This window comes from Nicotiana sylvestris, chromosome 5 (genome assembly GCF_000393655.2).
Source record: "Nicotiana sylvestris chromosome 5, ASM39365v2, whole genome shotgun sequence".
NCBI classification, from domain to species: Eukaryota; Viridiplantae; Streptophyta; class Magnoliopsida; order Solanales; family Solanaceae; genus Nicotiana; species Nicotiana sylvestris.
Genome location: NC_091061.1, coordinates 28,785,162 through 28,797,412, shown reverse-complemented (window position 1 = coordinate 28,797,412; position 12,251 = coordinate 28,785,162). Strand labels below are relative to the sequence as shown.

General features: G+C 35.8%; 3 protein-coding genes across 3 annotated transcripts; 2 read left to right on the top strand and 1 right to left on the bottom strand.

The window, feature by feature from the left end:
- Window positions 1-518: 518 nt before the first annotated feature.
- Window positions 519-1,766, top strand: LOC138868435 (secreted RxLR effector protein 161-like). Its single transcript, XM_070145989.1, has 2 exons — window positions 519-822; window positions 1,660-1,766. The coding sequence occupies exons 1-2, from the start codon at window positions 519-521 to the stop codon at window positions 1,764-1,766; spliced, it is 411 nt and encodes a 136-aa protein (XP_070002090.1).
- Window positions 1,767-2,180: 414 nt separating this feature from the next.
- LOC104245051 (receptor-like protein EIX2) lies at window positions 2,181-5,153 on the bottom strand. Its single transcript, XM_009800607.2, has one exon. The coding sequence runs from the start codon at window positions 5,151-5,153 to the stop codon at window positions 2,181-2,183; it is 2,973 nt and encodes a 990-aa protein (XP_009798909.2).
- A 1,946-nt stretch (window positions 5,154-7,099) lies between these two features.
- Window positions 7,100-8,395, top strand: LOC104245052 (uncharacterized). Its single transcript, XM_009800608.2, has 3 exons — window positions 7,100-7,340; window positions 7,441-7,487; window positions 8,138-8,395. The coding sequence occupies exons 1-3, from the start codon at window positions 7,160-7,162 to the stop codon at window positions 8,267-8,269; spliced, it is 360 nt and encodes a 119-aa protein (XP_009798910.1). The 5' UTR covers window positions 7,100-7,159; the 3' UTR covers window positions 8,270-8,395.
- Window positions 8,396-12,251: the final 3,856 nt, after the last annotated feature.

The window sequence follows — 12,251 nt, the reverse complement described above, 5'->3', positions numbered from 1 at the left end:
TAAAAACTGCGTTTTTACATGGAAACTTGGAGGAGGAAATCTACATGACTCAGCCAGAAGGATTCAAAGTTACTGGAAAAGAAAATATGGTGTGCAAACTTGAAAAATCATTGTACGGATTGAAATAATCTTCTAGACAATGGTACAAACTATTTGACGAGTTTATGTTGCGGCAAGGGTACAAGAGGAGCAAATACGATCATTGTGTGTATTTGCGCAAGCTTAAAAATGGTTCCTTTGTATATCTTCTCTTATATGTTGATGATATGTTGATAGCTTCCAAGAATTCAGAAGAAATTGATAAGTTGAAGATTCAATTGAAGAGGGAGTTTGAGATGAAGGATCTGGGTGAGGCAAAGAAAATTCTTGGCATGGAGATAATAAGAGATAGACGTTCAAAGAAACTCTGTTTATCTCATAAAGGATATTTGAAAAGAGTACTACAACGTTTTAGCATAGATGAAAAGACTAAGCCAGTTAGTACTCCATTTGCTCCCCATTTTAAGCTAAGTACTACTATGTCGCCAAATGATGAAGCTGAACAGGAGTATATGTCAAGGGTACCATATGCAAATGTTGTTAGTAGCTTGATACATGCAATGGTCTGTTCGAGACCTGATATTTCACAAGCTATTAGAGTTATTAGCAGATATATGCATAATCCAGGAAAGGAGCATTGGCAAGCTGTGAAGTGGATTCTATGGTATATTCATAATACTGTAGATGTTGGGTTAGTTTTTGAGAAGGAATGCAATCAGTCTGTAATTGGATATTGTGACTCAGATTTTGCGGGTGATCTGGGCAAACGAAGATCAACTACTGGTTATGTGTTTACTTTTGCAAAGGCACCAATTAGTTGGAAGTCTACTTTGCAGTCAACAGTTGCTTTGTCTACAACATAGGCAGAGTACATGGCTATTACAGAGGCTGTAAAGGAGGCAATTTGGCTTCAAGGATTGCTAAAGGAGCTTGGTGTTGAACAAAAAGGTATCACAATTTTTTGTGATAGTCAAAGTGCTATTCAATTAGCGAAGAACCAAATTTATCATGCAAGGACGAAGCACATTGATGTTCGGTATCATTTTGTACGAGAAATCATAGAAGAAGGTGGAGTCACGGTGAAGAAAATTCATACTACAGAGAATCCTGCTGATATGCTGACAAAAGTGGTGACTACGATCAAGTTTCAACATTGTTTGGATTTGATCAACATTGTTGAACACTGAAGATTGAAGATGAAAACACAACCAAAATTTGTTATTGAGAGAGAATTGAAGATGTGGAATTTTGCCAAGGTGGAGATTTGTTGAAGATGTCAAATTGTCCCACATCGGTTGGGAAGTAGAGTTGGGGGGATTTTCCCCCTATAAAAGAAGGCCTAATGTTTAGGATTTAAATACACCTCTCATTTGCCTTCTTATCTTCTTAAGACATTTGTATCTTCTCTCTTTAGTATTATTTCACTTGTATTTTGGAGTGGAATAAAATATTGGTTGTGTCCGAGGAGTAAGCAAAATTAGCCGAACCTCGTAAATTCTGGAGTTCCTTTTAATGTTGCTTTATTGGCTTATTTATTATTTGGCGGCTGTCATAAATTTTTCGTATAGTAGTTGTGACTTATTCACACTATATACATTTGGCTTACGCAACACACATTAGCTTTAAATTCTGTCTCCGCTTTCCCTAATGCCTATGCTTGGAATGCTCTCTCGCGGCGCAAGGCCAGCGAGAAGTGTTTCCCAGAATGGGTGGCAACTAGCAACTAGCTATCTGATCCTATGTTTTAGGGATCGAAATCAGACTCTTAGGTACCAGTTTATCAAATAGCCATTTTCATATAGTGATAGTTGCTCATAACTGGTAATCAGTAGGCTATACTTAGTTTAATCTCAATATATAAGCTATTCCCAAGTCCCATATTTTGGTAGTTGCAGATGATGTACTTCCTTTATCATCACTATATAAAAGTTGTATGATTTCCAAGAGTTGCCTTCGATCAGTAGGCTATACTTAGTTCTTTGATACATACAACTAGAGATGTCAAGAGCTGCACAAACTGCTCTTGTATTATATTAGTTATGCAGATTTTTTGTTGGAAACCAAACATTGTGTAAGTACTACGGAATTTTATGCAGATACTAAATTTTATTATACTTCAAACAAAATATAGTGCATATACATCATGATTCACTGTTTACTATTTTCAACACAATTCTGTCTACTGCCCTCCAGTACATGTTCCTCCAATTATCATCTATCAAATATAAGAGTAGAAATACTGCAGAAAGTCCTGTTACAAAGCCCAAGAATATAACTACAATAAAAAGGACATTTTCTTGATCATATTTGTTCTCTACAGTTTCAGTGATAGATGGACCATTGTTACTGCAGTTCATCCCACCAGGAGCACCACATAAGTATTTGTTTCCAATATATGCTGTTCCATCTTGATACAAAGTGTCAAAATGCAGACCGCTTGGAATCCTTCCACTCAAATTGTTATAAGACAAGTTGAGATCCTGAAGGAAATCTAACAGTGTTAATGTCTCTGGAATTTCCCCTGTTAATTGGTTGTAACTGAGATCCAATGACTCGAGGGAACTCATCTCACCAATAGTCTTTGGGATAAGTCCGAAAAGATTATTATGTGAGAGATTCAGCAATGGAAGTCCACTTAAAAGGCCAATTTTCTCAGGGATTTTACCAGTGAGAGCGTTGCCTGAGATGTCAAATCCAGTGTTGTAGGAATACACTGACTCAAGCAATTGTGTCTGTCCTTTGGTGACAATTTCTAGCTGCGCACCAGTGAACTTGAGGGAATAAACATAACCTAAGATGGTCGCCTCATTTTGTCTTTTCATCATTGTTTTCAAGCCGTCAAGATTCTCAGGAATGGGGCCAGATAGATTATTCCTGGAAAAACCAATATATTGTAGATTTTCCAACTTCACTAGCCCTTCTGGGATAGATTCATTGAAACAGTTTGATGCGAGCACGAGGATACGGAGGTGGTGTAGGTTACCGATGAACTTTGGTATCCTTCCTTCAAATTTATTGCTTGCCAAGTTCAGAATCTCCAAATCCTGAAAGTTTTCAATCACCGTTGGGAAAGATCCTTCAAACTCATTCCCGTTCAGGTCCAGATAACGAAGGCTTGTAACGCGTTCAAGTTCTTTTGGAACAATTCCAGTGAGCTTATTTTGTCCAAGATCAAGGTAAATGAGAGACTTGCAGTTTCCAAGATTACGTTGAATGGTGCCTGACAAGCTATTATTGGAGAGATCAAGAACTTGGAGAATATTAGGTTGTTGGCAAAATGATTCAGGTATTGGACCATGAATTTTGTTTCCGGATAAGGATATGGACCTGATACCGGGAACTTCTCCTATCTGTGTTGGTATTAACCCTATGAAGTTGTTAATTGACAAATCAATGACATTAACATTCTCGAGCTGAGAAGGAATTGGACCTTGAAGGTTGTTACTGGCCAAATTTATTATTGTTGGAAAAGGAGAAGATTTCAGCTGAATTGTTGAAGGTATAACTCCCTCAAAGTTATTCATGCATAAATCTAGTACAGAGAGGGAAGGGAGATTGAACAACCAGTATGGTATGGCTCCTGATAGACTGTTGTTAGCCAAATTCAAGATTGTGAGGTTTGTCAAATTTGAGAAGAAATCTGGGATTTCTCCTCTCATGTTGCAAGATGTAAATTCCAAAATCATGGGCTGAAAAGTTTGCACAAAGGGTTGATCTTGATCGTCAATTTCCAATGACAATCCACTAGCACCTATACTAATTTGATCCAATCTAGACTTTTGGAACAAAGACAATGGCATATTGCCATTCAGCTCATTCATCTGAATATAAAGATATGAAAGCTTAGGAAGCTGAAGTATGCACGAGGGAAACCGACCTGTTAGCTCATTCCATTCTAAATTCAGGTACTCAAGGGAGGGGATTTGACAAATTGAAATTGGAATTTGCCCTTGTAATCTATTCTGGAAAAGAGATAAGTACTGAAGACCTGTTAAACTGGACATGATTACCGGGAGTTGGCCTGTGATATTGTTGTCATTGAGCATCAGTACACTTAATTTCTTAAGGTTTGTGATGGAAGAAGGTATCAACCCTTGGATCGAGCATCCATCAGCTCGGAAAAAAGTTAATGAAGTTGAATTGCTTAACGAAGGAGGAATCGTTCCACCTACCCCTGTGAAACTTATGTCAACAAATGTCAACTTTGACCATGGGACTGAAAACATTGAAACAAGATTGATGATCATAGCAGGATTACTAGCAACATAAAGTTCCTCAAGTTGAGGAAGGTAAGGGATATGACCATCTAAATCATTGGAGCTAAAATCAAGAGTTGAGAGGGTTGTGAGATTCGATAGCAGATCAGGCATCGAGGATGTTAGAGCGTTAGAACTCATTTCTAGAATAGAAAGCTTAGTAAGGTTAAGTAATAGCCCTGTTGGAATTCTTCCTGAAATTTTGCAGTAGGGAAATTGAAGTGACTTGAGATTTGAAAGGCTTGATATTGGTTTAGCCCAATGAAATGATTCGGAGGCTTTTGATAGATCAACACCTGCCAATACAAGATATCTGAGGCCTCGAAGTCCTTCTAACCACCTTAGATTTGGACTGGATAATCGACCATAGCTGATAAAAGACGACAGTGAGCCGAAATCCAACTTTGGTGGTAATGTCAAGCTAATAGTAATAGAAGATAAATCAATTACTAAATTAGCACACGAAAGATCAAGCGACCTAAGAGATGTAAGGTTTGAAAATTGTGTGGAGATGGAATCTTGAAACATGGCATTTGAGAGGTTAAGATAAGTCAACTTTGTTAAGTTTGATATCTCAGTAGGTAGTTTTGAGAGCATGAAGTTGTTGAAACTCAGGTCAAGATATTGCATATGGTTAAGAGTGAAGAGCAATGGAGATATAGTACCATTGAGGGCATTTGATGTGTTGTTAGGATCTAAAACAAGTTCCTTATTGACATTGATTATGACTTCATCCGGATTAGGATTCCGGAGATTGACAACTACAACATGACCTGAACTTGAACATTTGATTCCTTCCCAATTGCAACAATTTCCGCCTTGCCATGAAGATAACCGATCAGATGGATCAGTCAGCATTGATTTGAAGCTCAATAGAGCTGCTCTTTCACTTTCATGGCAGCCATAAACGATCGAAAAATGACAAAATAAAGTAGCAAATATAAGGAATATTTTGAGGGTCCACATAGCTTCAAGATGATGAACAATATCCTAGGTTGTCAAGTGTTAAGATTTATACAGCAGTTAAATGCTTATTGTCTAGCTAAACACTTAAACTAAATTATTCATAAGTTTCTTTCCTAGAAAGTCTTCATGAATAAAACAGCATTATTTTGTCTAGGTTTTTACTAATAAATTGAAAAAAATTGCATTCTACGGTCGGCAGCCCGATGGACAAAGCATTCGGCTTTCAAACAGGGTCCCGAAAAAAGCCGCACCCCAAGGGGTATGATGTAGACAACATACCCTAATGCAAGCAGTGATGACTGCTTCCACAGCTTGAACCCGTGACCTATAGGTCACACGGAGATAACTTTATCGTTGCTTCAAGATTCCCCTTCGCATTCTAAGGTCAATGACTTAATTTATGTTTATCAAAATTCTCCAGAAACTTGATTTAATAGGGGAAAAAAATGGATAGAGTGTCTGTAAGGTGTCTTCATTTCACTGTTAATACCAGCAATTATCAAATTGTTTACAGAGAAGGTGGTTTACTTTGACAAAGTCCTCTGTCACATCTCTTCTAGGTTTGAAAAAAATGATATATCTGTTTTTAGTATATACTATAATTTTATATGCCATTGGTGTTGAAAACTATGTGTGGTCATTTTCCATGCCTTTTACAAGTGAGTAGCTTTTGCTTCTTGTGACATAATGCAATTACTTCTTCAATCCAACAAATGGAATTTGTCTTAATCATTTTTTACTTTGTTAGTTCTTCTATACACCAATTTCACCCTTATAAGCAAGTGTAGCTCTAAGATGCCTTTTATGCAATACCATGTTGTATATATAATTAGCAAACTTGAGAGATGACCGGAGATTACTCAGAAGTGAGTCATATAAACAACTTCTACTTACTTTTGAGATCTCTCAATCCTTAATCAAAGGTCTCGGAGAACTGTTTGGCAAGGAGCGCTTTACCGTCTTTAGTTGTTTACCTGACGCGAAATTTGATTAGTCGGGCCAATGGACTAGGAATACATGGTTTAAAAAAAAAGTAATGAAATATCACTTATCAAAAAATTAAAAGCACTAAATCTACTCTCCTTTTTTATATAATAGTTTCTTGGCACGCGCGTTACACGTGTATGTCAAAACTTGTAGCATATGGTACGGTGTTGTAAAATTATCAACGTTATTAAAACATAACTTTGAGTAAATAATTACAGATAAAAAAAACAGTGGGAGACTAGGGCTCAAATTGCAATAGAGAAACAAAGACTATATGATTTCTAAGTGATTTCCTCCCATTTCCCAAGTCTTGATGGTCAAAGTTACCCGGTATCTGTGCTGGTAGGAGGTAACATGTACTCCATTAAATAGTAGAGATCCGCACAAGCTGGCCATACACCAGTGTTATCAAAGAAAAATCAACAACAACACAACAACAATAAACACAGTATAATCCCACAAGTAGGGTATGGGGAAGGTAGTAAGTACACAGACCTTATCCTACCTTGTGAAGGTAGAGAGGTTGTTTCCAATAGACCTCGGCTTAAGGAACACTAAACTGGAAGTAACCAACAATAACAACAACAAGAAAAAAACAAAGACACTACATGTAATAACAAAGATCTAAGAAAAGAAATACAAGAATACTACGAGCAATACTGATAAGAATGACGCAACATAAAATAACAAAGATCTAGGAACACGAAACTATAAATAGAAAAATCAACAAGAACCAGAAAATATGCTAAGTAGATTTTACATGGCTATATAACTCCTGAACCACAGTAATGGTCCCCCAAGGGTCCACATATATAGATATTTCAAGAGTTGTCACATACAAAAGATAAGATTTTAGCTTCTATACCAACCTTTGAAATGGAGAAATAACAAGTAAATAACTTGTCTTCTCTATGGCCTTAACTGCTGGAAGTAATGCTTATTCTCTTTCAAGATTTTATGTGCAAGCAGCTGATACCAAAGAAATTAAAGTGACAACAAAAAAAGAGACATGGCATGGAAGGAGAGAGCTTATATTTTCAACAGTTATTGCAGCTGTCCAAGTCAATGATTCTAAAACTGAGCTTCTTCAGAGTGTGTTGCTTGGATTTCACATTTTCCTTCCTATTTGATTTTTTAAAATTTTATCACAACTATTGAAAATAATATATTTTTTTTGCATTATGGCTCTTAGGATATCTCAAGAAGTCAGAAGAGAACAAGGCCAAGAATGATAAGGAGGTAACTATCATGAGTTTAACTTTCTATACATTAGCAGTGTAAAAGAAATTTTATACGATCAGGTCACTGATACTACAGCTAAATGACATTGTATAGCCGCTCTCAAAATAATAGCCGAAAAATATATATATTTTGTATATATATACATTTATATATACCATTTTATATATTTTTTTTGACTACCGGATGCAAATAGTTCTGCAGCAAGCTAAAGTAATCTTTTAAAGGAAGTTTTACAGGAATAGCCAGTCAGATTCACTTTTTACTTTTTCTAGCCGGTATATATAGATTATACACTGATTCTACATAATTATACACATATTATATATGAATTATACATATATTATATATCCGTAGGTTATTTTTAGTATAAATGATCGGGAAGACGGCTATTTAGGTTAGTTCTTCTTTAAAAATAAGGCAATTGCTTGCGACAACCGGATTAAATACACTGATAGTACAAAAATTATGCTGACATATTGCTGAAGGAATTTCTACATCCTATAAAGTGCATAGTGTCAAAATATTTGTGAATTATAAATTTCTTTCTTTTTTTTTGGTTTTCTACAATTTGCTCAGTTATATCATTTCTACATCCTCTGCTTTGTTTTAATTATTTACAGCTTTTTACCTCTGTTTCTTCTATTTAGAGATTGGACAGTTACTATAAGCGCAACTACGGAGACTATTTTGGCTTTCTAGAAGGTGACCTAAAGCAAAAGAAAGAGCAACTCACTGAAGCAGAGCAAGGCATTCTTAAGTGGCTTGAAACCAACAAATGAATATCTCTCAAACTGGTTGTGAAGGCATATATATAAAAGCCAATTCATAGAAAGTTTTTGATGTAGTGATTGTATAAACTGGATATTATTATATTAATTACTAGCATCAAATTCTTCCTCTCATAACCCTATTAAACTACTTTGAAACTATTTGTGTAAAGTTCTCTGTGCTACGTGGCATTTCAGGGCTGTAATAGTACCAATTCGGACATGTTCGGGGGGGTTAATAGGTTCTTGCAAAGTACAGGCGTGTGACTGGTAATTCGAGACAAATTCGGGGGGCTTCTTACTGGTAATTCGAGACAAATTCGGGGGGCTTCTTAAGGCTTTTTACCATTTTATCCTGCTTTCTCCATCCTTCCTACTTCCACTGTGAGACTATGTTGCTCGCACTTTGGGTTCAAAAAGGTCTTAGCAATATCCTGAATGAATCTCATAGCCAGGGGCGGATATATAGTGACGGGAATAGGTACCATCGAATTGATCATTTTTTTTTTTTACTTAATCACATAGGTGTGAGAAAATCCTGAAAAGAATTAGAATAAATGTCAAGTTTGTAACTCATATTTATGAAGAATTTAGAACCTTAAACTCTCATTAAATTTAAATTTTAAATTTGTTACGACAGATTGAATTGGTAAAGTCACATGTCAGGCAATCTTTACAATAGAGCTGTCAATATGAGCTACACCCAGTAGACCGGCCAAACCTAGCCCGTATTTTATATGCTTGGGCTAAAAATTTTGGAGTCCATTAAAAAAGGAGGCTTTTAAGCCCGGACCAAGAAAAAAAAAGGAAGATGCATGATGAAAAAGTGGGAGAAATTCAAAAATAGCCAGATTTACAAGTGGTCATTCAAAAATAATCACAGTTTCAAAAGTAATCGAAATTTAGCATAATATACTGGAGTTTGGAGCACCGATGCTCCAGTCTCCAACAAAGTATATCGGTCCAGCATAATATGCTGGAAATTCATACACAGGTGCACCGAACTCCAGTATATTATGCTGGATTGGTCTTTGTTGCAACAAAATAGTGGCTATTTTTCAATGGCTTGGCAAACGCTGGCTATTTTTGAATGACCAGTCCGAAAACTGGCTAGACCGTGCTATTTTGACTGAAAAAGTGCATCTCATTCACTTAATTATGTCTTTTCACTAAGGGTGTTAAACGGGCCGGGTCAGCCTGGTTCCGGACCACCCCAGACCGGTTAAAACCAAAACCGGCCCGGACCGGTAGAAGGGGGCTGGGTTAAGGGCGACTGGAGGGTTGCACCGTTTACATTTGAAATATCGGTTACCCGGACCGGTATAACCCGGTCGATGAACAGTGTTGTTAAATCGGTTAACCGGCCCGACCCGGACCGGACCGGCCTAGACCGACTTAACGGTAAAAAAAAAATTAAAATTTTTTATTTTAAAATTGGGCCCAGATCTAACCGTTGGCAACGGTCCATTTCAGAAAATGGTCGTTGCCCAACGGCTGAATTGCACAAATAGCCCAATTTTATTTTTTTTAAAAAAATTAACCCCCCTTGAAAAACTATAAATACCCCCCCCCCTCTTCCTCATTTCTTCACTCATCTCTTAATTCTCATATTCTCTCATTCTTCAATCTTCATTCTTCACCTATTAAAGTGCAATCAACTATTTGGCTCTTTTTTTTTGGAATTTAATTTATCGTAGTATTTATTATTTGAAGTTTGAACAATTGAACTTCAAAATTGGAACAATTGACGTTTCTTCGTGGTAACATTGGAGTTGTGAAATCATCAAGTGCTCAATTTATTGCCGAATTCAATGCACTCCCTCCAACTCTTTCTCTTATTTACATTTTATTTGCATATTTATTTGTTGCTAGTAGTTAAATTTTTACAATATGTTTAATGCTGCAAAAAAAATTTATAACAAGGTCACTAATCGGGGAAATAAAAAAAAACTAGTTCTTCAGCTTCAACATCTAGTAGTAATTTAAATACCTCTCCAAATATTCCTGAAATATTACCTGATAATAATATAGATTATGAACAATTGCAGGAAGATTTTGGTATAGATGATAATGAATTAGAAATGGAAGATGAGATACCACTTACACCTAGTAGTGTTGGAGCTGCTAGCAGGGGTGATGGTCATGGTGCTAGTAGTAGACCACTTGTGGCCCGGACTAGTAATCGTAGAAAAAGAAGTAAGGTTTGAAATTTTTTTGAGAAAATAGAAGGTACTGATAGAGTTAAATGCAAACTTTGTAATGATACTTTTAAACATAAAACTGGAGGACAACTAGGGGGACTGAGACACTTAGTAGACATATGAGAATTGAGCATCCTATAGAATGAGGATCTGATGGAGATGGAAATCAATCAACTCTAAACCCTACTACTGGAGGTCTTGTGAAATATGATAAAATGAAGGATCGTGAGGAGTTAGCAAAAATGATTGCTTTGGGTTGTCTACCTTTTTCTTTTGCTTCTTCATCATATCTTATTATGTATATTCAAAGGATTTACAATCCTTTATTTAAAGGTATCCCTAGAAGTACTTGTAGAGCTGATATCTTTAGACTTCATGGACAATATCAAACATACATACGTTATTTGTTTAGCCACCTTCCTTGTAGAGTTTCTCTAACTTCTGATATTGGCCATGCTGTTAATGAAAATGATTATTTGACAATTACATGTCATTGGATAGATGATACTACTTGTATGCAAAAATGTATTATTGCTTTTAAATATGATGAAGATCAGAGTCATATTGCTGCGTTTATAAGTACTACTATTTGTGAAGTTGTTGAATTTTATAATCTCAAGCAAAAAGTATTGTGTATGTCTTTTGATAATGCTTCTAACAATAATGCCGCAATTTCAATATTAAAACTGCATTTGCAACCACCTCTTGATGAAATATTTCATGTTAGGTGTGCATGTCATGTTAATAATTTAATTGTTAAAAGTGGCCTTGATTTATTTTCAACTGAGCTTTCTCATGTTAGAAGAGCAGTTGATGTTATTCAAGGAAATAATAGACAATCTAGAATAAAGGAATTTAAGAATAAGTGTGTCCAGTATAACCTTAAACCCAGATTCATGCCATACGAAATTGTTACTAGATGGAATTATACATATATATTTTTAAAATGTTGCTACAAATATAGATTCACAATAACTGAAGTTGCTAATGCGCATTGTACTGATCCAAACCGTATGTTAACAACTACTACGTGGGAGGTCATTAATGATGTTGTTAAATTTTTATATAAATTTTATACAGCTGTTGTTGAGTTTTCTGGAGCATATTATCCTACTGTTACTATGGCTTTAGTACATAAAGCTGAAATTTCTTTTCTACTCTTTAAATTTAAGAAGAAAGAAAAATATAGGGATGTTGTTGAAAAAATGCAAGCAAAATTCAAAAAATATTTCTTCCAATTCCTCCGATTTACTTAATTGGTGCTGTTTTAAATCCTTCTATTAAGATGTCTGATTGTCACCAATTAATGAATGCTTTATATACTTATATGGAGATTGAACTAACTGAAACCCCAGATTTATATACTTGTATGAACAAGCTAAATGAATATTTATAACAATTATATAATTATTATGCAAATATAATTAATGATGCTGCTCTTAATGTAGGCAATGTTAATCCCACTATGCACTGTACCACTTCTGCTACTGTGGATGATGAAGAAGGCCTTGATAGTTTTAATATTTTTTCTACATTTTCTAACATTCAAATCAGTAGGAGGAACATTGATGAACTTCAATTCTACTTGCAGAAGCAAAAAGAGCCTCACACAAAGGAATTTTCACCGTTAGGATGGTGGCATGAGAATGGAAAGCAATTTCCTGTTCTTTTCGCTATGGCTCGGGACGTGCTGAATGTGCCAATTTCAACTATTGCATCAGAGAGTGCATTTAGCCAAGCAAGACAACAACTTGGAGACACCCGTCACTCATTGGGAAGCAATGCTTTGGAAG

What these genes read in the sequence shown, in the direction of transcription:
- LOC138868435 (XM_070145989.1), top strand. Translation starts at nt 519, where the DNA reads ATGTCGCCAAATGATGAAGCTGAACAGGAGTATATGTCAAGGGTACCA. An exon ending in CAAACGAAGATCAACTACTG is followed by an intron (nt 823 to 1,659) that starts GTTATGTGTTTA and finishes AACACACATTAG; the next exon opens with CTTTAAATTCTGTCTCCGCT.
- LOC104245052 (XM_009800608.2), top strand. Translation starts at nt 7,160, where the DNA reads ATGGCCTTAACTGCTGGAAGTAATGCTTATTCTCTTTCAAGATTTTAT. An exon ending in TAAAACTGAGCTTCTTCAGA is followed by an intron (nt 7,341 to 7,440) that starts GTGTGTTGCTTG and finishes TATGGCTCTTAG; the next exon opens with GATATCTCAAGAAGTCAGAA. An exon ending in AGGCCAAGAATGATAAGGAG is followed by an intron (nt 7,488 to 8,137) that starts GTAACTATCATG and finishes TCTTCTATTTAG; the next exon opens with AGATTGGACAGTTACTATAA.
- LOC104245051 (XM_009800607.2), bottom strand. Translation starts at nt 5,153, where the DNA reads ATGCTGACTGATCCATCTGATCGGTTATCTTCATGGCAAGGCGGAAAT.